Source organism: Canis aureus, chromosome 7, assembly GCF_053574225.1.
Source record: "Canis aureus isolate CA01 chromosome 7, VMU_Caureus_v.1.0, whole genome shotgun sequence".
NCBI lineage: Eukaryota > Metazoa > Chordata > Mammalia > Carnivora > Canidae > Canis > Canis aureus.
The window spans coordinates 22,911,311-22,938,300 of NC_135617.1; the positions used below are offsets into that span (position 1 = coordinate 22,911,311).

The window sequence follows — 26,990 nt, forward strand, 5'->3', positions numbered from 1 at the left end:
ACTTTTTGTAATCAAAAAATTGAACTCTTACCTAATAAAAGCTAGTGTGTTAGAAAGCAAAACATCAATAATAATTACTTTCCTTTGATAGAAGGAAAAAAAAAAACCCACCCTGAAGGGCCTTCTAAGGAATGACACAGAATTTATTGAAATAAATAAAAGAATATGAAATTTGTAGCAGCCTAAATGAGAACATATATTTCTAAATTGCATAGTTTACCATGAAGTGGTGATATAATACTACAGTGTATATAGTGCTATACAAAATTTTTTAAATCTTATGTATTTTACAGATGAAGAGAACAGTGTCCCACAATTTTAATATTCAAAACTTATGAATCTCAAAATTTCCAACATTTAGTGAAGAGATGTCTCCAGGAAAATGTAGCATTGAATTTTACATGAAAAGAGCCTTCAGGAAGTTTGGAAAATAGAAAATTAAGAGTAGTTAAGGTAAGGAAAACAATGAGCTTACTTAAACCAATTGGAAAAGACACAAGAGTGACTGGGAAGGTGGACTCTGTTCAAATCAGTTTAGGAAATAAGTTGTACTTAAAAGAGCAGCTTTTTGAAGAGATGAATTCTGTTTTTGTGATATTATAAAAAACAGTTAAATTGGCCTGTAACCCGCTATCTCAACCACCCTTTCTTTTAGGGGGGAAAGGGATTATGGGCGGGAGTGGGGGTGGCTGGGGAATTATGATGAGCTAGGGATATAGTATATTGGTGCTCTTACTTAGAAAAGTTGTTCTAAAAAAAAATGTCACTTATTCCCTGTCATAAGTCCTAAAAGTTCCAGAATTTATTACAAAATGAAATACTCAGGATGCTTTTGCAGGTTTCGTATTCCTCCATCAGGCATCTGTAGACATATTGGCCTTTGATTCTACTTTTTTCATTTATACTACCATGTGTAATATAGGTATGCATATGATAAAGAACTACGAAAAAATGTAAAATGAGTGAGTTTCTAAATTAGTATTTAGTTGCAAAAAAAAGTTCAGAATCAAGCTAAATTTACTGAGAACATACTCTAATTTTCATTTGCAATAATAGTTTTATTTTTTTTTACATTCACATTTCTAAATTATGACTTAAAATTTAATATTGGAGCAATAAGTATTTGTTGATTGCAGTCCTTTTTTGCTTTGTCTAAACTATTTGCCAGATGGTTTTCTGCCATGGTTATGCTAATTAAAATGCATTGCCTAATATTGCTTGCTTTGACTCATGTTGTAGCTTGAAGATTTCTCATTTTATGGCATTTGTTAACTGTGTCACTTCTTATTTACCCTACTTCCTTAAAAGTTTTTATTCCCCTTCCTTCTACTACCCCACTTAGATTTGAGTTTGCTTTTGTTGTTATTGCAGTGGTGATGTAATGATTTTTAGACACATGTGCTGGGTGGTTCCCCAGATTCACAAATGTTGCTAATCTGAAAAGAGAATTCCAGACACTTTTACAAGCCTGTCTCATCTCAGCTAATTTTAGAATGATTGTGTTGAATGAAATGTGTCTAAAATTGCTTATTAGTCATGGTGGTGGCAATCTTTCTGTCCTCAGGAAGCAGGAATAGTTAAAATTTTTCACAAAAGTATCTTAGTGTGCCTGATTGAACAAATGTACTGTTATTTATGTTATTTTAATTTGTATCCAAAAGTTGGAACTTGGAATGAAATGAAATTTCAAGTAAATTTGAGCTAAAATTCTGCAGAGAATTCTAAAACATAGTTTAAAATGAAAAAAAGTGATGATATCTTATAAATTTGAGTGTGGCTATAAACTTGAGTTCTTATATTTACTACACATATTACTTCATTAAACTTCATTCTGTTGTAAGGTCCCTTTAGTTTACATGCAAAATAATCAGATTAAGATGTTAAATTATATTGCTGATTGTTTTCAAAATAAGATTCTTAGGATTATAGAAATATAAATTTTTTTAAAGATTTTTATTTATTTATTCATGAGAGACACAGAGAGAGAGGCAGAGACACCAACAGAGGGAGAAGCAGGCTCCATGTAGGGAGCCCAACGTGGGACTCGATTCCAGGTCTCCAGGATCATGCCCTGAGCTGAAGGCAGGCGCTAAACCGCTGAGCCACCTGGGCAGCCCTAGAAATATAAAATTTTAAGAACAAATTCTGTCTGCTAGTTGGGCCAAAATTTTTAGAGTGCATGTTGAGTGCTGCCTACTAGTTGAGAAATTATATAATAGAGCTTTCAGAGTTAAAAGAATTCTGAGTATTTTATCAGCTGTTTCTCACAATATTTTGGTGTTTCCTTTTAGACAGCTGATCTCTCATCTTAGAAGATACCATATAAAAAGCTCTATTCCCAAATAAAAGTACCAAGTGAAACTGTTGCTTAATTCATTCTATTATGTTTATGTTTGTAACATTTTTTCATTACTGCTTTTTAGGTTAAGTTATTATTAGCGTGGAAGTTCCTAAAGCAGGATTAACACAATAGCCATCTCAAAAAACGCTGTATATTTGAGAATGGAATGAGGGTCATTCATCTTCAGTAGAAAATTAAAAGTTATTCACCAAAAATGAACTACTAGATTCTTACAAAGATTAATGGGATTAAGTAAGTGTGCCTCAGTATAATAAATTTAAGCCTAAACATCCTTGTAGGCCCTGAAGAACAAGGTACTGTTGTTGGTTAAAGGCAGTCATGTCATACAACTTCCTGGCTAGCTGTCTTGCTGTAGAAACTGTAACGTAAGGCCCTTGAAATAGATGCCATCATCAGCCCCAGCCCACAAGCATTCATCTATTTAAATACATGACAGAAGATGGTGCAAGAGAGTTCAGTAGCTATTCATGTGGAGTAGGAGTGGTTAATTGTATTAGGACCTACTTTGCCGTAGACCAGCAACTTTTGAGTTAAAACTCTGCAGCTGTTTCTCTTCTTTTCCTTACAACATTCTCTTCTTTTTTTTTTTTTTTTAACAATAAACTAACTTAATTATTTTTTCTACAAACATTTTGTGTAGATCCACGGAGCAACAAATTTCAACTTCCTACTGTAGCAGTAACAACCTTGTTATCTGTTTGAATAGATCTCAGTATTCTACTTTTTTTTTTTTTTTTTAATCCTTTAAAAGGCAACGGACAGCCAAGACGTAGATCCATCCAAGACTTGACTGTTACTGGGACAGAACCTGGTCAGGTAAGACCTAACATTTGAACCTTCTATCTTTGAAGAATAATAATGAGCAGAGATAAAGAGTTAACTATAATGTATACACTCTGCAGAATTAGTTTCCTGAGTTGACCTAAAATCGTAGTAGAGACGTTCATTGGCACTTGAATTTAAATACCTTGGAAAAAAAGTATATATGCCATTATTAGTTTAACATGAGGGATAATTTATCATGGTAGGTTAATTCAATAGTGCTCCATGTGCATTACATGGTTTCTATATATGATTTAATAAGGAAGTATCAGCCTTGTAATTTAACAGTTTCTTGTTATCCTTGTCCTCAAAAGTTAATCATTAGTGCAGTCTCCTTTTTATGAGGTGAAAAAAAATATTTTTACTAATTATTAATATTTACTAGTGAATATTTCCTCAAGAAAATGTCACTCTTGTGGCATCACATAAGACACTGACAGATCTAGATGACTCTAATATCTTTTAATTTGTTTTGTCTACTGGATTTATATTTTTGTGAAGTATGCTTAAGACATTCCTAAGCAGATGGATAAATTCCAGAAAGGCTTTCATCGCAGTTGCTAAGGTTTTCTTCCTCTTGTATTTCTGGACTTTCTTCTAAACTCCTCTTATCTCTTTATCACTTTCTTTCTAAATGATCCAAACACTGTTCTAATTTAAGCCGTTACTGACTAGCACAGAGTTTTAACCAACAAGTATATACAAATAGCATTTCGGTCATTATTTTTTCTGTTATTCAGATCAATATACTGGACATATATAATATGATATTTTTAAAATGAATGAGAACTAATTATGAAGTATTTTTATTTATTTTCACTTGTGTTGAAATGAATGTTAGTACAGCATACATCTGAAGTAATAAAAATATCACATTGTATCAGGTAAAATTATAGGATTATATATTATAAACAAAGTGATTTAATTTATGGTAAAATGCACAAGTACTTTTCATTCTAGAAAAGTGTTTTATTATTATTTAATTTTTATAAATATTTTAAATTTTAAAGAATCTTTGTAGTCATTAAAAATTTGAAAGCCCTTTATGGCCATCAACTTAACTAACAAAAGCACTTGAGATATTTATGGTAAATATCTTTATTCTTTATTCTTTATATCTGGAAATATTTCTATTTCTTACAATACCTATACATATACTCAAACATGCATATATACACAGACACATTATACATATATATTAAATTATTTTTATATGATATTAAGTAACCCTAAATCTGAAAGTATTATGGATGAATACAGGCATTTTATTTCATTTATTTAATGGGTTTTTTCATTATATTTACTTTTGTAAAACCCCAAAACTTTTGAATGAAATTTCGCACTTTCTCACCCTCAAATACTTCAAGTATTAATGAGGGCATTTAGTAACAGATAGTTTGGCATCTGGTATTTGCTTTGATTCCTTAGAGGCTTGATGAGCTCAGCCTTTTTAACTTTGTTTACTATTGCCATTGATATTCCAGTTATGAGAAACTCTAGCCAAGTATTCTCCCTTTGACTGAGAATGCAAAGCCTGTTCTAAGGCAGTTCAGGAGCATCTGCTAACGCAAGTGCTTTTCTCTGTACTCTATACTAAAAGCATCACTGTAATTGAGGACTGACCTCACCATACCAAAGCTTCCTTATTTCATCACAGGTTCTATATTAATTGAGATTTTGATTGCTACCCTTTCATACCTTCAGTAGGAAAACACTAGAACTGAGGCAGACTGTGGTTGTGTGACAATCATTGCATGAATTGTCATGGACTACTACAAAAGATTTGGAGTGAGGGGGAATTTGGTGTGGTAGTACAACCTGTTCTAAAACAGATGATATATAACCATTATGTAGCCAGTTTTTACATTGATCCATTCTTTCAAAATTAAGTATTATAAACTTAAAATGCTAGTTTGGGATGAGGCTGGCAAATAGTAATTCTAATGCACTGTGAAAACATTTTCTTCTGAAGTGTTAGGATAAATGACCATTAAATATTTTTAATTACTCATGAAAATAGCATTAATTATTTGAAAAAAAATCATGCACATTATGGATTTTTCAAAATTAAAAGTATAGTTCTTTTTTTTTTAAGATTTTATTTATTCATTCATGAGAGACACACAGAGAGAGGGAGAGAGAGGCAAAGACACAGGCAGAGGGAGAAGCAGGCTCCACACAGGGAGACCAATATGGGACTCGATCCCGGGTCTCCAGGATCACGCCCTGGGCTGAAGGCGGCGCTAAACCACTGAGCCACCCGGGCTGCCCAGTATGGTTCTTTAAAAAGTCTGGCTTAACAGTGATAAAACAGATGCATGGTGGTTTTTTGTTGGTTGGTTGGTTGGTTGGTTTTAGCCATGGGATTGATAAAGAACATGAAGAAAAATATTTGCCCACCTAGTACAATCATCAGAGGAAGAGAGAAGACTTATTAATAAAGTTTAATATTATATCTCATTAGAGGAGAGTGAACTGATTGGAGTTTATACTTTGGCTCTTGATTCAAGACTGACCTTAAAGTCCTTTAGACTTTACATCTGTAAATTAAAATTAGATATTTTTTTATACTGCCATTGCTAGAGTGGAATGGTGAAAGAAGCAAGCACCCCGCCAGTCAGGCCTTTAATACATGTTATTTAAGTTGTAACCCTGAAAATTTCATACTTTTATTTTCCTCATTTTGCAGATGAATAAACTGAAAATTAGAGAAACTTTCCAAAGTCTCTTCCCTTGTACTACCAGTAATTGCTATAACCAGGTTATGAATCCAGACCTGATTCCAAAACACACAAACTACACTCTGTCATTCTGTCTTGCATGTAGAATTGAATGTATTGCATGCTAAAGTAGTCCTACATCTCTCCAATTTCAAGTGTTTTGACTTCTGATAGTCTGCATTATCATTATTTAAATAGTTTTCAGTGATGACAAGTTTTAGCTTGTATTATATTATTGAGCAAGGCAAATTCACCTTGATAATAAATTCCTGCAGATGTCTACACAGAGTTATTTATTATATATCTGGATGAGCCTTTCTATGTTTCACTAAAATTACACATTTTTTGTGCATGTCTGCATGCCCTTTCTGGAGTTTTATCCAATATAGATCTGTTTTCTGGAAGTCTCTTGGTGAGGACACCAGTCAGTGAAAATCATGACCATAAATGATGCAATTATTATTGTTTAGAGAACGAGAATACTGTATTTTTATATGGACTTTAGAATATACTTTTATTAGATATGTGACACTAGATAAGTTCTTTAATTTCCCCGAGCTTCAGCAATCTTACGTACCAGTGGGGACCATAACACCCACCTCTTGGGGTTCTTACAGACACACTGTAGATGCTTAATTATGTATACCTGCTTCCCTATAATGTACCTGCCAAGGTTCTTACCACTTCCTTGCTCTCAGTATAGTATATTGCTATCCAGAAAACAAAAATACCACTGGGAAAGAAGTAAAATCCCATTGGCATTCAGTTCTTTTATATTGTAAAAGAAATTTGTGTTAGGGGTCATAGAAAGTATTTGCCTTAAAGGCCTTTTATCACATATCAGTTGTTACTTATTTAAGGAATATAATTTTTTATACTACCTCTTTTATCTGTCCTCAGTCTGTACCTCCTTCAGTGCAAATAATTTTCTATTAAAGCTCTAAATCAGAGGCTTATGTAGTAAGAATAATAAATTTCCAAGAATTTAGAAGGTAAGGAATAAGAATAATAAAGTTCCAAAATTTCCTTATAATGAACTATAGTGAAGCTAAAATTAGTTTGATCCTATACCTTCAGATTGTAATACAGATGTTTTCAATATTATCTGTCATGTATAGATTTAATTGAATTATCTGTGACTGTCCTAATGGAGGAAGTGCTCTTATAAATCCACATCACCAACTTGATACCCATTTCTTTTTAATGCTATTATTCAGATGTTACTTCAGCAGAATTATCAAATCAACATTTAATCTCTGTGTTTTGTGCTTGTATAAATTTAGCAACTGAGGGCTTTAAATAGCTCTTAAATGTCAGTCTAAATAGTAGCACTGGCCATGAATTTTTGACTTATGAAAATATTTTCCCATTCAGGTGAGATATAAAAAGCAAAGCTTTATTTTTGTCTGTAAAATAACTCCCAATTCCTTTTTATAAATACAGAGATAAAGTTCTGTGCAAAGTCCAATTCTGCTTCATGTCTACTGGTTGTAATTTGCCCTCTGGTTTAAATTTGGCTTCGTATTCTTTTGCTGCCTTAAATTGCAGTGTGGCATTCTGTACTCTTGTAACCATTTTCATATCCAATCCTTGTGGTAAGTCAAGTTTCTCTGTCTCTCTTAAACTTTACAATTTGTATAAGAATAGAATAAAGTAATTGTAAATGTCTTGAAGAAAGGAGCAACTCAAATGAGTTTTGATAGTTTGAGAGCATACATGACCATAAGAATTTGACCAATGATTTTTTTTTTAAGTAGCTACTATAAAGTAAGACTTCTTAGTAGTTTGCAAATAGTAACATAAATTTAATCCATAAACTAGCTCAACTTTTTTAAATTCTCAAATGTTACCTGATCCTCTTATTTATACCTTATATTTTTCAGGTGTTAAAGAAATACAGTTATGGCTTGTTTTTAAATATTTCTTTAGTTTTTTTAATATGAACATTTCAGCATATTGTGATTCATCAAAAAACTAATTTCTTGAAATATAAAGACTTAGTTAACTAATTTATGGATGTAAATTTAGCTCATGATGGCTCCGAAAGACTGAGTTACTTATTCAAGTTCACACTTGAGTTTAAGTCTCCACAAAGTTTTAGACAGTCATGTGAATTTGCTGGTATTTAACTGTTTTGATGTGTAAAGGTGTCAGTTTCATATAGTTCAGTTGTCACATTTGTTCTTTGCATTAGACCAGATACTCCTTGAATGAATATGGGGTCCAGATTAAAAGTAGAAAGAGAAAGAGGGACATAAGGAATTGTCAAAGGGGAGATGATCTGGATAGGGAAAGTAAAATCCGTCATTGGAGGGTCAGAAATGCCAGGGTGAGAATTCCAGAATTGATCATTAACAACCAGTAAATAAAGATTTTGTATTCCACACACTGCTAGAACAAAGCAGTCTTCAAACACAGGGTCTGCTTTTGTGTGCAGAAAACCAAGGATGTGGCAAGAATGAGCATTTAATGTAGGGAACCTCAGCTGGGCCCTATAGGATGAAGAAGAATTAGCAAGGAGGAGGGAAAAACAGAAAGAACATTGTTCAGGGCATCTTTGTAAATGTGGGATGAATAAACTAAGGTTTTTGAAAGACCAGTCTGATGTGGAGTTAAAAATTGTTTATGGTGTAGAAAAGCTTTTTGGAATTTCTGAAGCAATTTCAATAGGTACCCAAGATGAAAGTAATAGTCCATCAATCTTTGCAAAAAATTTTTTTAATCTTCCTTTTCTGTAATTTTATTATTTATTTTTTAAGATTATTTATTTATTTATTCATAGAGACACGGGGGGAGGGGGTGGGCAGAGACACAGGCAGAGGGAGAAGCAGGCACCATGCAGAGAGCCTGACATGGGACTTGATCCAGGGTCTCCAGGGTCACGCCCTAGGCTGCAGGCGGCGCTAAACCGCTGCACCACCGGGGCTGCCCAATCTTTGCAAAATTATTTTGTGATTTATTTCTGAAATGGTTATAAAAGTGCCTTTTAATTAATTTTTATTATCCTCAATTCATTGTGAGTTTTTAAGTCTTAAAATAATAGAACTTTAGCAGTGGGTAAAATACTAAAAGTTGCCACATCCTTTACCCAACCCCACTCCCTCTCTAGATAAAGAAGCTAAGACTTCTTGAAGTAAACTAAATCAGACATTGCACCATGGTTAGAACTCACATCTGCTAATTTCTATAGTAGTAGTAGAGAGTCATTTTACTTGTTGGAATCTTTGAGTGTTTCTGTTGAAGTTTCTTTTGTATTTATGTACTTTTTTATGTTCTACTTTGTATAACTCCTTACTCTTTTTTTGAGTCTCCTACAGAGTATTCAGTAACGCTTTAAGAAAAAAAAAAAAAAAGGTGCTTTTTTTAAAAAAAGATTCTTATAAAATCCATTTTTAGCTTATATGTCCTTTGAGAATTTTTAATATATATAACACTAATACATAAATAAGAGTACATGTAATATGTAAGTTCTGAAGCCTGATAATAAAATGGATGCTCATGAATCCACCACCCAACTTAAGAAATGGAACATGATCGATTCCCATGAGTCTTCCTGTGTGCTCCTTGCCTGTGAGCACCAGCCTGTGTCATCCACCAGCCCACAGTGCCATTTTCTGTGCTACCATATTTCTAGACTTTTTATAAATACCACTTCTCTGGCTAAGAAACTATGTTCTCTTAAATGAGATTCAAGTTGTTAAATGTAGTTTCATAAATGGCTATTAAATTTTGTCAAATGCTTTTTTTGCATTTAATGAGATTTATCTTCTTTAATCTGTTAATATGATTAATTGGATTAATAGAATTCCTAGCATCAGGTGACCTTTGCATTTGTAGGATAACCTCAACTTCTCAAAAGATTTTTATTATTACTGTTTTTACACTGCCAAATTCCATTTGCTAATGTAATTTTTAGGACTTTTGACTTTTGTACCTATTTTCATCAGTGAAGTTGGCTAGCAGTTTTTTATTCTGTCTTTGTTTCTTAGTCAGGTTTACTGACTTAACAATAAATGAGGAACTGTCTTTTTTCTAGAATAATTTCTTTAAGATGGAAAATGTTTGATAGAACTCAACTATAAATCCTCTGGGCTTGGTATTTTCTAAAATGTATAGAAACTTGAGTATTCACTTTATGAGTGGTTTTTTTTGTTGTTGTTGTTGTTGTTGTTGTTTAAGAATTTATTTACTCATGAGAGACAGAGAGAGAGAGAGGGGCAGAGACACAGGCAGAGGGAAAAGCAGGCTCCACGCAGGGAGCCCAATGTGGGACTGGATCCCGGGACTCCAGGATCACGTCCTGGGCCAAAAGCAGGAGCTAAGCCACTGAGCCACCCAGGGATCCCCAGATTTTTTGTTTTATCTTTAATTTACTAAGCACCAAATTATATTCTCTCATTCTTATTTTGTAACTTTTGAGGGAAGGTTGATGATTTTGTTCTTTTTCTAATTTTGTTCTTGTCTTTGTAAATTAAATCCCTAGTCACTGCTTCTAGTTTACTTCATCTAAAAATTTGGAATTTTGAAATTTGCCTTACAGCTTAGTACATGACCCGTTTTTATAAATATTCTGTGGTGCTCAGAAAGAATGCATATTCTCTAGTTTTTCGATACATGATTCATTTATATGATTAGATCAAGCTTGTTTTTTATGGAGTTCAGGTTTTACTGATGTTGTACTTTGTTTTTTGGTCTGCTTTTATAAATGGTTTGCAGAGGAGTGTTCAAATATCTCACTGTGGTGAATATGTCCCTTCTTCAGTTTTATTACTGTGTCCATTTGGAAGCTATGTATGGATATGGTATATCTTATAATAGGTAGAGCATATAAATTTTGAATTGTTATATAATGAATTGACTCACTAATCATTTTATTTCTTTGTCTAGTAATTTTTTTAAACCCTCAGATGTATTCTCTCTCATTAATTTAGCTACATAACTTTTCTTGGGTAGGTTTGCCTGATTATCTTTTTTCATCCTTTAACTTCCTGTTTTCTCTACTCTGTGAATTGCATATATCTCTTTTTAAAAAAAAAAAAGATTTTATTTATTTATTCACGATAGACACAGAGAGAGAGGCAGAGACAGAAGCAGGCTCCATGCAGGGAGCCCGATGTGGGACTTGATCCTGGGACTCCAGGATCATGCCTGGACCGAAGGCAGACGCCAAACCGCTGAGCCACCCAGGGATTCCTGGATATATCTCTTATAAAGAGCATTTAATCCACCCGACAGTTTGATTTTTTTAAATAACTGAAGATTTTAATCCATTTATATTACGGTTACTGCTAAATTTGCTCCTTCTATTTAATGCTTTCTCTTACTTCCCTTTTTGGCTCCTTTTTGCTTTCCTTTGAATTGAACAAATATATTTCTCATTCCGTTACTTGTCTTTGTAATTTGGGAATCCCATATATTATTATTACTTTAGTAACTACCTGTGGAATTCTAACACTCATACTCAACCTAACGTTAATAGCTTTACCCTTATCCTCAATATAAGGATTTTTTTTTTAAGGTTTATTTATTTATGATAGAGAGAGAGAGAGAGGCAGAGACACAGGAGGAGGGAGAAGCAGGCTCCATGCCAGGAGCCCAACGCAGGACTCAATCCCGGGACTCCAAGATCGTGCCCTGGGCCAAAGGCAGGCGTCAAACCGCTGAGCCACCCAGGGATCCCCAACATAAGGATTTTTAAATCAGTGCTTCTCTTGCTTATACTGTTTTATTCAGGTTTTAGTACTGTCTTATTTATTTGTTTGCTTGGTAATTTTGTAAATTAGTCATATTTCCAATGTTTAATATTTTCTGTGTATAGATTCATCCTTCTGTTTAGCAGTATTCCTGATAGCAACTTGGCCTTTCTGTCAGGGAAAAATTCTCTTATCCCTGAAGTACATGGTTTAAAAATTGTTATGATAAGAGCCTACGGATAATAGAGTCCATTTTTGCTTGTTTAAGAATGTTATTTTGACCTCATTCTTTACATTTTTGTTGGCTAAACAATTCTAGGTTGGTAGTTATTGAAGATATTCCACACTCTTCTAGCTTCCTTTTTGTTATTGAGAATCTCACTGGTATGGTTTGTAAATAATCTGTCTCAGAGGCTGGTCTCTGCTATCTTCTATTTGTCTTTGTTTTCTAGAACTTGACTACAAATGACCCATGTTTAATTCATTATTGTAGTTTTTCTGTTATTTTATCTGCTTGGGTTTGGTTGTGGTTGGGATTTGTATCATCCACAAATTATGGAAATAGTTTGTGAATTCACATTGGATACATTTTCTCCCCTCCATCCAGAGCCACTCCCAACACAGACAAATTTATTTGCTCTCTGCTTTTGTAGGATAGATCTTTCTTCTTAGTTTACTCTTTCCCCAAGACTGAAGCTTTTCTTGGGTTTTAGCTTTAAGCACAGTAGTTCTCCAGTCTTACTCCCTTCCTGGAAAGGCCCAAGACATAATGCCTATTCCTGTGAGTGTAGAAGGTAGTCAATACAAAAGCTCTACATCATTGGTATTCAATTGAAATTCCCGGGGCTAACAGCTTTAAATACTTACCGGACTCCTGATTCTGCTTCATTTCTGGTCTCAGAGCATTTCTCTTACTTTTTTGAAGACTCATCAATTTTAAGAGATATCATACATGAGTGCATATAAATTTTTTATGTTTGTGTATATACGTGTGTATGTGTGTGTGTGTGTGTGTAAAATCTTAGAGGATTTATTTTTTGCAAGAGTATTTCAGGACCTCATGATAGAAATGGAAGTCTATCCTTTGCTTTATAATAAAAAATTTTTTCTTATCTTTTTTTTTTCCACATATAAATCATATTTTGTTCCTTCTGTCACTTCTTCCTATAGGTAAGCAGTAGGTCATCCAGTCCTAGCGTCAGAATGATCACTACCTCAGGACCAACCTCAGAAAAGCCAACTCGAAGTCATCCCTGGACTCCTGATGATTCCACAGGTGACCAGTGTATTTCTTCATTATACTTAAGAAGTTGAATTCATCGTATTTGTTTTTATTTATTTATATCATGATTCTGATCTTCATAAAGCCAGGCATTTTACAGTAGTTTAGATTTTCATATTAATAAAATCAAATATTTAGCAATAAACTTAAAGATGAGTTTTTAAGTACTGAGATAAATTGTCTTGCCTTCTGCATTTTTTTTCCCTGGATACTAAAAAATGTATATTGAAGATGTTTTGGTTTGGGGTCACTACAGAGAGGAAGATACTATATTCCTGATACTTAAGTCCGTCCGTGATTTTCCTATTTTTGATCCATCCTACTGGATGATAGTAGTAAAGTCCATTATCTTTTAAATAACTAAAATCAGCAGAATGATAAAAATAATCATCTTCGTCTTAGTCATTTGTTTTAAACATAAAAGATACCATGTATGTCAGTGAGAAAAAAATTTTCTGACCATTGACTTTTTGAATCATTTTTAAATGGTAGGGAGGATTTGATTTCAGTTACAAAATTTCTGTTAACTAGACCTTTTAAAAAGCCTTTTAAGAGTTAATTAAAACTCCCTAATATGAATGACTAACTGGTCAAAATACTAGTATTAAAATCTAATGATGGAATACTTTTATTATGGGCAAGCAGGAAATTATGTGTCATGGTGAAATTAACTTTTCCTTAGCATTAAGAGAATTCCCTGATAAATACTCAGTAGTATCATTCTATGAAAATTTATTATTTATATTTTATTATGTCAGAGAGGGAAAGATGATCCCTTAAACCTTGGAAAATGAAACCATTTGGGATTTTATGTAAGATCAACTATGTTATTAATAGTGGCAATTAAATTGAAATTAAAAAGTCAGCTTTCTGCTTTTACAAGCTAAAACACTACTATAAGTATTTATAGATTTTTGGCATGATTTAGTGAAGTTCACAATTTAATTTAAAAAATTAACCGAATAGCTTTTCTGTTTCATGTAAGATACAACTATGTTTAGCCAGGGGTGTACTCTCTAGTTTTAGTAAGCTTAAATTTAGTAGTGGCAAAAACTCCTCTGTGTTTAACCCCTAGCATAGCCCAACCTAGGATTGTCCAGATCATTCACTGCTCACCTCAGCACATGTGCAGAATTCATCACTATGTGCCTCTCCTCAGAGGTAGATAGGGAAATGTCTCGACCAATTTGATCATTAACATTCAGGTAATATTAGTTCTTTTTGGTTCTTCAACCTCCTGGTGAGGGTTGCCCTGACATTACAACATTTGACAAGACCTAGCGCTCACCTTGGCAAGGCCTCCTGACTTCAGCCTAGACTAATCTGGCCATACCAGTCAACATGACTAAATTCATGAAAGTAAAATAAAAATTCTTCTTTGCTTCTCTCACTTTCATCTGTTCTTCCAGCCTTTCAACCCCAATCTCATGTTTTTCTTTTCTGTGACCTAAAATACCAATAACTAGAAATCATGCGAAGGTCCAAAATTGACCTAGATTTTGGCTTTGCCTTGAAATACGGCAAGCTTGTGGTTATCATTTTTAGATAATTTTGTATGTAATTTTAGAAGTTGATACTGGTTTAAGCTTATATTTAATGAAGTTCAGCTTTTCACAATTTCTGAGAAAAAGTATTGATAATCAAGCTAATCAGTAAATTACAGGGAAGACATATTGGTGAAGACTTTTTCTTTGAAGTCCCCCTGATTCAGGAAAAAATTAGAAGTACATACATAGGTTTAAATAACCTAATTAATTAGGTTTTTTTTTTTAAGGGGGGATTTTTATGCATTTTTGGAAAAAATTAAAAAGCTTATCAATTTAATAATCATAGCACATACTGAGTGCTCTTGGATTTCTATTTATAATATATTAGATATAGAGAAAGACATGTATACCCAAGAGCAGTTAGTGAGAGAAATGACTAGACACAGTAGAGGGAGCCACAGAGGGGGAAAAACCCACTGAGGAATTTTTCTTATTTGCAAAGATGGAAGTATAATACATGGCCCACTGCTTGCAATCTTAGAGTCATAATTCTGGCACATTAAAAATTTTAAAAAAATCATCATACTTTATTTAATAAATTTAAGACACTACTAAATTTTCAGCACAAAGCTGAGTGTTTTAATAGTTAATAGCACAATCCTTGAATTTTTTTTTCCCCATTCCCTGAGTACTGTGAAACACTGGTATACTTAATTTTAAAATACATATCAGACACAGAGTATTTATTTAATAAGATATATCAAGTATGAAAGATTTAAGAAAGAGTAATAGGAATAGAAACGTTGAAAGAGTTCAAGAGACTAATTTTTCCTATAAAGTCAGGGGCAAATAATCTTTAATCAGTTGTAATCTTGTTAGAGATTACATAGTTTGAAACTGTTGATGTGGGTGGGGAAAGAGTTGGTCAGAGAAATAACAAGTTAAGTGTATTTCTTGTTCAGCCATTTCAGTTAGTATATGATTTTTGGGCAGATAAGACTACTAGGCAATACACTGTTACTCTTTCTTTATTGCTGTCCAGTATTTAGTAAACATTACTGAATGTTTTTTCAAACTGAAATACAAACTTGAGTATATAAAATTACTCTTCCTTCCTAATTCTCCATTTAGTATAAATAACAACAGCAATAACAGTAATAATAACCACCATATGTTGAGTGCTTACCATATAGGTTAGCATTGCATGGTATTTCTTACATGCATTATCTTACTTCATTTGATTTAGCTTAGCTTTTGGAGTTACTTGTAAGCACATTCACGATGGCTTTGAAAAAGAAAACTAGAATATCAGTCAATAATAAATTATTGAAGTTACTGAACCATCAGACTGTCCTATTATTTTATTGCATTGCATGCAGTGCATTGCTGTCAGCCCGACCTTGTCTTTATCTGCACCACTCTTTCAAGGAGTTACTTCTCAGGGAAAGGGCTGAACAGTTCACTTGTTTAACTCATTTACTCTCTCCTAACAGTGGGAAAGCAACTACTTCTGAAATAAAAAGATCCTATTACTTCACAGTTATCCTGCCTGCTTCTGGAGGCATAAATGTTAATCCCATGTGACTCATGCAAGTTGTTATGACAGTTTACCTCTTTTGAAATACAAACAAAAGCTGTCTGTTCAAAATACTTTGGTAAAATCGACTGGTTGTTGGATTTAACCCATTCAGCTGTTTTGTGCATGACATTGAGCTATAATTTCCATACTGTTCATACTCCCATCAAAAACATCTTCCATTTTCTACAGTGATTCTATTAGGAGAAGTGGGAGGGGGTTCATGCTAGAATCTGTATAAATAGAAGATAATCTACTGGAAGAGAATGTGTCTCTTGTTTTCCCCCTTTTTTCATTAAAGAACACGAGTATTCAGGGCAGCCCCGGTGGCTCAGCGGTTTAGCACCGCCTGCAGCCCGGGGTGTGATCCTGGAGACCCGGAATCAAGTCCCACGTCAGGCTTCCTGCATAGAGCCTGCTTCTCCCTCTGCCTATGTCTCTGCCTCTCTCCCTCTCTCTCTCTCTCTCTCTCTCTCTGAATAAATAAATAAATAAGTCTTAAAAAAAAAAAAGAACACTAGTATTCAGGGAATTGACACAGCCTTATAGTACACAGCATGATTAAGGAAAGAGAGCTATGAGGTTTGATTAGGTAGGGTCAGTGAAGACAATATAAAGTATAAAGGTCCCATTACCACTGTTTTTTTTTTATTTGCCTTTAAGATTTTGTTTAAATTAAAGTTGGTTAACATATAATGTAGTATTTAGTCTCAGGGGTAGATGTTTTTGTTTTTAATTGAACAAGGGCTTATAAGCTTTAATGTTACACAATTTATAGCCAACTTAAATTGAATCAGAGTATGGTTGCATTTTGATTATCTGGTAATTGGATGTTCTCTTTTACCTTTAGAATTCAGAATAGACTTTCTTCATTACCAGTAGTAATAACTTTTATGTATTACTTATTTTATGAAAAAAAAATGTCAATATCTCATGCATGCTTTCTTGCTTTGTCCTTATAATTATTTATGATAGAAAATAAATAAAATACATACTTGAATTCCAGATACCAATGGATCAGATAACTCTATCCCAATGGCTTATCTTACACTGGATCACCAACTACAGGTAAAGAATTGCCTTCTCAGTGACTGTTTACTATTTCCTTAGAAAGTTTAGAGAAGTTATCTAGAAAGCTGACAGTTGTGTTTATATCTGTCATCATATATTCACTTACTTATGCTTTTAGTTGGCCTACTTAAACTTTCTAAAATCAAGTTAAAATGATTCATTCAGTTAAATTAATCAAATCTGAAGTTGGCAAAATCATATGTTCTTAAGATATTTAATTGTCTTAAAACACTTCCATATCTTTGTTTAAGAATGGCAAGAAATAGGGCAGCCCTGGTAGCTCAGTGGTTTAGCGCCACCTTCAGCCCGGGGCATGATCCTGGAGACCCAGGATCGAGTCCCATGTCAGGCTCCCTGCATGAAGCCTGCTTCTCTGCCTCTTTCTCTGTGTCTCTCATGAATAAATAAAAAATCTTTAAAAAAAAAAAAAGAATGGCAAGAAATAGGAGATGCCTGGGTGACTCAGTCAGTTAAGCATCTAACTCTTGATTTTGGCTTGGGTCATGATCAGAAGGTTGTAAGATCAAGTCCCACATCAGACTCTGCGCTGGGTATGGAGCCTCTTGAGGTTCTCTCTCTTGCTCTCTAAAAAAAAAGGAAAGAAAGAAAATGCCAAGAATATAGCATTTTTGATCTCTAATTTTAGTACTGTAATATAAAATTTGCATAAGCTCATTTGTACTTAATAGATTTCATGATACACTGTCAATGTCTCATGTTCATAGTGACTGAAAACATAAGTAATACACTTCAGTGTCTCCTCATGAGTATGAAAGCCATAAACTTATTGTATAATATGGTTTGACAACCTGAAATGTAAAACCAGAGGCGAGTGATACTCTATAGTCATGATTCTCTGTAACAACAAAAGTGTTAAGACAGCAAGTGTGAATTTAAGTTCTGAGTTAACTCTGACAAAAGGACACTGAAATTTTCTAGGCCATGGTCTAACACTTACTTTTAAAAGACCATTGCTTTAGTGCTATAAAAACATGTCACAGTCACTGTCTTAACTTTCAGCTTGATATTAAGATTTGATTTAATTATGTTTTAACAGTCCTGATTTATTTTCAGCCTCTAGCACCGTGCCCAAACTCCAAAGAATCTATGGCAGTGTTTGAACAGCATTGTAAAATGGCACAAGAATATATGAAAGTTCAAACAGAAATTGCTTTGTTATTACAGAGAAAGTAAGTTATCTTTTGTGAATAAACACGTTAGTATTTTGAGTTTAAAATATGTTAAGATGAAATATTGTTGGAAGACATGAAAGCTTGATAATTTTTAGAACTAATCATTAAGCATGCAGATGCCTGTTGAACGGCTTGGGTGTTGGGGTGCTGAACCCCCACTCATTCAAAAATCCATGTGTAACTTTTGACTCCCCAAAAATGCTAATGGCCTACTGTTGACTAGAATCCTTACCAATGACATCAGCAGTCAATTAACACCTATTTTATATGTTTATGTATTATATACTATATTCTTAAAGTAAGCTAGAGAAAAGCTTTTATTAAGGAAGTCATAAGGAAAAGAAAATACATTTACAGTACTGAACAAAAATCCGTGTATAAGTGGATCCATTTAGTTGAGACTCATCTCATTGTAGGGTCAACTGTATTTCCAATTTGGAGGTTTTATGTGTGTTCATCTTTTAAGTTTGAAGGAACTTTCGGCTGTTTTTCATGTAAAACTCAACCCATTGGCTGTATGTATTATATTAAAACTAAGGAAAATAAACTGGTGTTTCATGTTCTAAGAATTTTGAAACCAGAAGCTGGTTAGATTTATAGTTACAATGATTTATTGTTTCCTTAGACATAGGTAAAATAATTTGATTTACTAATGTTCAACTGTACTTTATCTTAGAAATGTTTTATTGATATAGTCTTTCCAGGTATATATTTAGGAAAGTAGGATTACTTTATTTTATACCCATGAGTGTTTTTATAAGGTGTTTTATACTCACGCATATGTTTTTCTGAGAGTTATTGAGTTTGCCTTCCTCTCCTCCCTTTTTTAAGAAAATCAATTTTCATGCTCCTTTATTTGAAATTCTTAAAAAAAAAAAAAAAAAACTTCAGTTTCTGCATGGATCCTCATTTTAGAGGGAACTGAAATGAAGTGCTATAGGAAAAAATCATGGCATGGTAATAGGATTCCCTCTATTGATTTTAATCTAAATAAGTGAAAATTTCTTGCTTCCTGAAGTAATTTGTGGAAAGTTTCCGTTTGTACTTCAAAAAAAAAAGAAAAAATAGCTCTATCACAACTTATTGTTAAATGATTTCAACTCTACCTTAAAGGCTCTATAGGAAATAAATATTTGAGTCTGCAAATTGTGGAGCTAATTGTAGAACTGTTGACACTTTGTTTTTTAAAAAAAAACCTCTTACTTTATATATTTAGTCTATACTTTTTTCCTTTTTTATTCATTTGAACGAGGAGTTGGTTCTGTGCTGGAAAAAGAAATGATAGATTGAGGGAATGCGAAAACTATGACAATTTTAATCAATTTTATTTAAATACTTTGAGAAATACTACAAGAAAATCATCTGGAGGCTCTTCATTAATTATTCATTTATATCATTAATTAATCACTTATAACTTCACTTTAGGAGTTAAAATTGAACATCTCCCAAATAAAGGGGTCTTTAAAAAGTTTATCAGGCTGTAAAAGTCTCTAATGGTCTTCCTGAAAATGTTTGTAAAAGTAACTCATTCGAAATTGGTACTTTGTATTGTTCTCACTTTTAAAGTAGGAAATAGATTTAAGTTGATAGCATCTATTTTAATTAGCTTGCCAATGTTTTATGAGCCCCCACTTTGTACTGTAGTTAAATAAGATGTAACTTCAAACATAAATAAAAGTTCACGAGTGTAAAAGTGGAATGTGAATGATAAAACATGTTATTTTCCTGTGCCTAGAGCCCTTCCCCAGCCTTTTTTCTTCTTCTTACACAAAGGGGATACCAAGTAAAATGTTTTGAAACTTTTGTTATGCCATTTTATCTGCGTTCATTAATTATCTAAGTGCAGTTACTTACAAAAGGATCGTGGTGTGGTGTTCGTGTGGGTACACCAGAAGAGTGGGTAATAGTTTCCATTCTAGCCTACAATTATATTTGAGTAGTGTACCTAAAATGTGTAACAGTCAATACAGAAAGCCCTAACAAGCCAAGCTCATCAGTTACTAAGTATGGATTTTTTATCATGTACAAGATGTACAATATTTTATTATGTGGTATTTGTTTTTAGGCAAGAACTAGTTGCAGAACTGGACCAGGATGAAAAGGACCAGCAAAATACATCTCGTCTGGTACAGGAACATAAAAAGCTTTTAGATGAAAACAAAAGCCTTTCCACTTACTACCAGCAATGCAAGAAACAACTAGAGGTCATCAGAAGTCAGCAGCAAAAACGACAAGGCACTTCATGATTCTCTGGGACCTTTAAATTTTAAAATATGCAAAGACAGACTTCTTTTTTTTTTTTTTTTTTAAGGAAAGAAAAGCCCTTATAATGACAATTCATGAGTGTTAGCTTTGGGCGTGTTCTGAATGCCAACTGCCTATATTTGCTGCATTTTGTTTCATCGTTTATTTTCTTCTTTTCATGGTGGACATACAATTCAACTGTCTCCTTACATAACATGGGGGCATCTGTGACTTGAATAAGCAGCAGTTCTCAACTTCAAAACAGATGCAGTGAACCATGGCTGTACATGCATGCTCATTGTGTGAAGGCTAGCCTAACAAAAACAGGGGTTATCAAACTAGCTGCTATGTGCAAACATCGTCTTTTTTTCGAGGTGGAACCTCAAGAATGATTTTGTTCTTGTATCTCATCTCAGAAAACAATTTTTTTTCCAAAAGATGGTATATGCCAAGTTGAAGACAGGGTATTATAAATCTAGAATAATTGGTGGTACATTATAGAAATGCAGAATCTTTAGGGACAGTTGCAGGTAAGGGCTCTGACGCCAGCATCCTGCAGTCAATGCTGAGCTTAGTTCCACCCATAAAATATTTAAAGGTAAGTGGCGGCTGCTGTATGTAATAAAACCATATTTCATTGGACTAAAATTTGACTATGATACATTGAACAAAATGGAACCCTTTTTTTTAAGATATAAAGATTTTTAATTTGTGATTGCGTGTATGTGTGTTGAAACTGTAAAGATTTTATGACTCTAATATTAATATCTCTTAAATGAAATTAAAAGGTAAATGAACACGATCCATCTTAAATGATCATTCCTTCCTGCAATGATTATTGGATTGTTTTAGTGTATATTTGAAAAAATAAAGAGAAGTAGTGGAAAATGGAAATAATTGCTCCAGCCAAAAGGCTTGGGCTTAGATTCCTTTTATGAAACCAAAAGGGGTAAAAAACCTGGCAAATCAGGAGAAGTTAGTAAGGAAACTAAAGAAGTCAATATAAAATTCATCAAGTATACTATTTATCAACATTGGAATAATTGATTTTCCTTGCAAGCCCATCCTAGAATGCCTGCTGCCTTTCAACAGTTTTAAGGGAATTTCGACACTTATAAAGAGAAAATTTATATTGTTAACAATAACTTTGCTACCAACTTTGAAAATAAAAGTAATTAAAGAACTTCATTGAAATAATAGACTATATAAGCTCTATTTTTTCAGTTGGTATTAAAATAAATCACATTTTGGTACCAGTACAAGGTGTCTTTTAAACAATGATGTCATCAACCTCATTTTTATAGCATTAATGTTTTATGAAGAGAAAATTAAAAATGAAAGCATAATTGCTGTGATTATTAGAATTATATCATGATTGTATTGTAGTTTTGCTCTGTTTCAGATAAGCAAGTTGATCTAAGAAGTTATCAAAACTATTCTTAAAAATGCTAAAGCAGGTAACTTTTTCTTCTGTTATTTTTTTCCTCCTCCCACTGAGTTTTATAATGTATTCCTGTGTATACAAGCAATAAAGGTAAAAGACAGTTTGTACTAAACTGTGTCCTTTTTAGCTTCCTCAAAATCTATTGTTAGAAAGTTTCCAGTAAGTAGATGTCTACCATTACTTTAAAAAAAAAAAAAAAGAAGGGCTATCATTCCCAAATAATTTGATTGCCTAGCTGAAAGTGATACTGGTCTCAACACATTAATAGTAAAATAAAATTGGCACAGAAAATAACTATAGACTAAGGAAAAGTAGAACTCTTTCATAGCATTGCTGCTTGTTGATATATGTGTGTCACTCCACCAAAAGGGACCTAGTCAGTGTTCAGAGACTTTTCTGATTATCTCAGAGCATGAGATATTCAAGTGTGGATGCTAATGCTTGACCTTTCCATTAGGATTTAGCACTATAGATTTCAGCTTTTATTTCAAGTCATGAATGTGTTTTTGCTCTATATTACATACTTAAAGGGAAATTTAATTGTTATCACATGTAATCACTTCATAAAAATCTCAAATAGGAAAATGGAAGAAAATAGTAATGTTAAGTCATGGTGCCAAGTGCAAAAAAAGGTTGTTGAACACTTGCTTGTTTGTTTACAGTAAGTTCCTAGGGATTCTCACACTGTAATTGCCCTAGATGCTGAGAGTAGTTCAGCCTAAAGTAGTTGTGTTGCAAAGCTCATACTTTTTATAAGTCCTTGATTGTCCTTGATGGGAGAAAAGGACAGCAGGGATCATTAAAATCCACCGCCAGTTTTAACCAGCATCCTCACCCATCAAACCTTTAAAGAAATTTTAACAAGGAGCCAAATATTTTATGATTCTGGTTTCACTTTTTATTCGAAGCCTCATTTTTGGTTGGAAATGGCGAACAGACAAGCAAGTGGCATAAAGGTCCCCATGTAGGAAATTCACAGACAATCCCTGAACAATCCCTAATTACATTTCATTCTTTCCTCGAGGGAAAGAAAACAGAAACTGCAAAATTAAAATCAACTTTTTTTGAGTCAAATGAAAATCATTTAAAATTATTTACTTTATAACAACACCACAAATTGAAGAGATTTGCTTAAAAGTTGTTTACATATGTCTCACTCTTTTTGCTGAACCGGTTTAGAGTGTTTAATGTGTTTTTTTCCTCCCAAGTTTCTTCTGTGTTCCTAGTTTCAGCTCCTGCCTGTAGCCAGAGATCACAGGTCTTGTCTGAAACTTTTTTCTTTCTGTAAGTGTGTGGTTTTTTAGCAGTTGACTCCTCTCTCCTTCAAATGGTAGGAAGTTCTACTTCTGTCATTCAGAACATTTTATGTAAAACAGTGTAATGCAGAAATCCTTGTGCATACTGTATACTTGAAGGAAGCTTTTCGATTTATTTTTGTTTATAATAAAATAGAGATTGTTACTCTAAACCTGTTTATAAAAGTGATTAATGATTTATTATCAGCAAATGAGCTGTGAGGTGTTCTGCTCTAGCAGTGTGTTTACCAACACAAAATTGAATAAAAACCAAAAAGTGAGTATTCTTAAAATACTCAACATGGTTTTAACGTAATCATGATTTTTGAGAGGCTGATTGGCCAGCTAACATACCCATCTATAACATTTCAGATTTTTTGTTAAATCGGTGCTCTTCACAATTTCATTAAATCACGATTTATGTGAAATACAGCATAGTATATACATTACTGAGTGATTCTTCTCATTAGAAAATTGATTTCCTGTAGTGTGTCTACGTTACATTATTTCATTCCTTGATCAACCTCTTAGCCTCCCAACCATCACATATGTACACACACTCTTACAAACTTGACCCTCATTTTAATAAATCAGCTCATTCATCATTCATTCCTTCCTTTAACAAATATTTATTGAGCACCTATTAAAAGTGAAGCTTATGGCTAATGCCAAATCACATGTTCTCTTTGATCCCATGGTAGTTAGATCATATTCCCATTTCTCTGATGGAAAACTAGGCTCCTAAAGTTTAAGACTTGTTCCTGAGTCTGCTTTTCCCCCATTGTCTGTTTTAGGCAGAATCTCATGCAAGGGGACTCTGGTAACCATCAGCTCATGATGTGAAGAAGAACATGAGAAATGCAAATGATGGGGGGCGAATATGAGGTAACTTACATAGTTACCTCATAGGCACAGACTTTGTGACCACTCTATAGATCACAACAAAGCCAGCACTGAGACCCACATGTGTCTTGTAAACCCAAGTCTGCGCTCTAAACCACTTCGCTGTACTGTAATTTAAAACTTGCTGAGTGCTTCGGCTTTCATGTTCATTTATTCAGTGAGTGGGGTGTCTTCATTCTTCCTTCCCTCAACTGAAAGCTGTACTAAAAATGGAAATACAAATAATGATATTGTGAGGCTTGATCTAAAAAGAAGAGTTGTCCTCCACTCTCAGGAAAGGCTTAATCTAGGCTTTTTCATTTTTGGTTTGTTATGTTTTTTTGTTTTCACCATTTTGTTTTTAATTGAGATTTAATTTTTATACAAGAAACTGCATCCATTTAATGAGTACAGTTTACCGAGTTTTGACATGTACATATGCTTGGGAAGCCATCCAACAAGCAAGATAATGAACATTTCCTTCCTCCCACCCCAGGGTCTCCCATGCCCCTTTGGGGTCCTTCCCTGCCTTTACTCCAGGCCCTGGGCACAGTGCTTTCTAAAAATATAAATTTGCATGTTCTAGAATTTTACATAAATATAATCATTCAATATGTACTCTGCTTTTTAAGCTTTTTCCCCCTCTTGAATAGTTGTTTTAATTCCTTTGACAGGAAATTTTAATTAAACCATTCTTAGTGATACTTGGAAACCTTCCAGTATCAGTAGAGAAAACAGGTTTTAAGAAGAAATAGATGCATCCATTGTGGCCAACTTGGTCATGTAGTGTTGCCTTCTGAAACATTTAAGATCACTTTAGTTTTACATTTTTACAGAACCTTAATACTTTGCTCACAAAATCCTTCATATTGTTTGTTAAAGTAAGCATGTTGACCACTGTGTTTAGGTGTTAGAATGCAATGCAGACATGGACAGTAGCATATTAGTAGGTACATGGTAGTTTTCAGCAAATATGGTTGATAAGTGTAACTTTTTACAAATTCTTCTTTTCATTTTCGTTTAGATTACAGTTGCTGTTTTGCTTGCTCAGAAACCTGGGAAATAATATTTTAAATAACAAACAGTCTTCTGTATATAGTATTTGATATGGATATCTCATACCCATACTGTTGGTGGTCCTGTATGCTGTAGAGGTGCCCATAGACATAAATAATAGGATTACCCTGGTAAATCATGCACTGCTTACTCCCAGGACCTTCCTATTCCACCAGTAATTAATACCTGCTCTCAGCTTCTCATCTCTACTGCCATGAGGTCCCACCTAAACTGAGTTTGTGAAATGAACTGTCCTTCATGTCATTTTCAGCAAAGTCTTTTTGAGAATCAAATGCTTATTTAACTTTCCCTAGTTTCATGGTGCCTTTATAGATACACGTATCTATAAAGGTTTTATTATTTGAGAGAGAGAGAGAGAGCACGAAAGAGGTGGAAAGGAAGAGGGACCGAGGGAGAAGGAGAAGCAGACTCCATGCTGAGCAGAGAGCCCACTGCAGACCTCAATCCCAGAACCTTGGGATCATGACCTGAGCCAAAGGCAGAGGCTTAACCGACTGACCCACCCAGTCACCTCCATGGTGCTTTTATATTTCCAAGTAATGAAATGTATTTTTTATCCTGTAGTTTAATGGTCAGTGATACCTTATAGATGCCATATGGCATTATCAAGATAATTGCTTTGAATACCAGAAATCACTGAGCAAATGCTGGATATTTATCTTCTGAAAAGCAAAAGTAATGTACAAAATGCAGTTCCTGCTCAGACTTTTTTGTTTCTCCTTGTGGGTACCTCTTCTTTAAGTTATTATAGGAAAATCTGCATTGATCATTGATGATAAATTTGCTAAATTCAAATTAGAGACTGAAGAAATCTGAAAATGGGTGTAACTTTTTTATGGTTGAAGAAAAAATGGTAATATTACCTCACATGCCTTTTTGACTTTTAATCCATTACCTGTAAAGATACTACTTAAAATCCATGTAAAATGTCATGAGCATATTACTTGGAAAAATCTGTACCACACTTCTTTCCTTTGAATGTACCATGAGAACCTTTTTTTTTTTTTTTTAAGATTTTATTTATTTATTCATGAAACACACAGAGAGGCAGAGACATAGGCAGAGAGAGAAGCAGGCTCCCTGAGGGGAGCCTGATGTGGGACTCGATCCCAGGACCCCGGGATCGTGACCTGAGTGGAAGGTAGACGCTCAACCACCAAGCCACCCAGGTGCCCTCCATGAGAACCTTTTAACAGATACGATTTCTTTGAGGATTGGAAATATGTCTTTATTCCCCTAGATAAATATGGAAATGATAATTTATATGCTGAACAAGTGATCTGTTTCAGTACACTTGGGCGATTACATATTAGTACATTGCTGTTGGACAATAGTCTTACTTAAAAATTCATACTAAAACTCAATATCTGACTACATAATTCTGTCTTCCCATTCATGATTCCACACCTTATATACAAGAGACTTGAGGAAGTGGTACAAAGTTCCTTGGCCTAAGCTGAGTATTTCTTCCCATTTCACTTTCTTTGGCAGCCATATCAGCAAATTCTCTAGTCTCTGTGCCCCATGTACCCTGTGATTCATAAGAACACGAGTTTGGCTGCTGCCCAAAATAATAGTTTAAACAAGATAGCACTTTTTTTCTTTCTACCAGAAAAAGTCTAAAGTAATGTGGTAGTTTTGCTCATTTGCATCCTAGCCAAAGAGGAGAGAAAAAGGGCAAGAGCAGCAAAGGTGCAGGTCACTTATGCTCACATCCATTTGCCAGAACTTAGTTATATGCATTTACCTTACCTGCAGGGAGGCTGGAAATGTCTGTACAAATGGGCAGCCAATGCCTAACAGAAGGATCAAAAAGATTCAGAGGACAATGAGTACCCTTCA

General features: G+C 33.9%; 1 protein-coding gene across 4 annotated transcripts in view; it reads left to right on the forward strand.

The window, feature by feature from the left end:
• The window catches only part of MAP3K7 (mitogen-activated protein kinase kinase kinase 7), a 76,594-nt gene that overhangs the window by 46,720 nt on the left and 2,884 nt on the right, over window positions 1-26,990 (forward strand). For 2 of the 4 annotated variants that reach the window (XM_077903058.1, XM_077903059.1), the window contains 5 exons: window positions 3,114-3,178; window positions 12,768-12,873; window positions 16,949-17,010; window positions 18,088-18,203; window positions 20,272-22,006. In XM_077903058.1, the coding sequence (XP_077759184.1) occupies window positions 3,114-3,178; window positions 12,768-12,873; window positions 16,949-17,010; window positions 18,088-18,203; window positions 20,272-20,452 (530 nt within the window). In that variant the 3' untranslated portion in view covers window positions 20,453-22,006. Of the gene's footprint in view, window positions 1-3,113; window positions 3,179-12,767; window positions 12,874-16,948; window positions 17,011-18,087; window positions 18,204-20,271; window positions 22,007-23,983; window positions 24,075-26,990 lie in introns of those variants that run through there. The other 2 variants (XR_013383019.1, XR_013383021.1) reach the window with 2 other exon arrangements.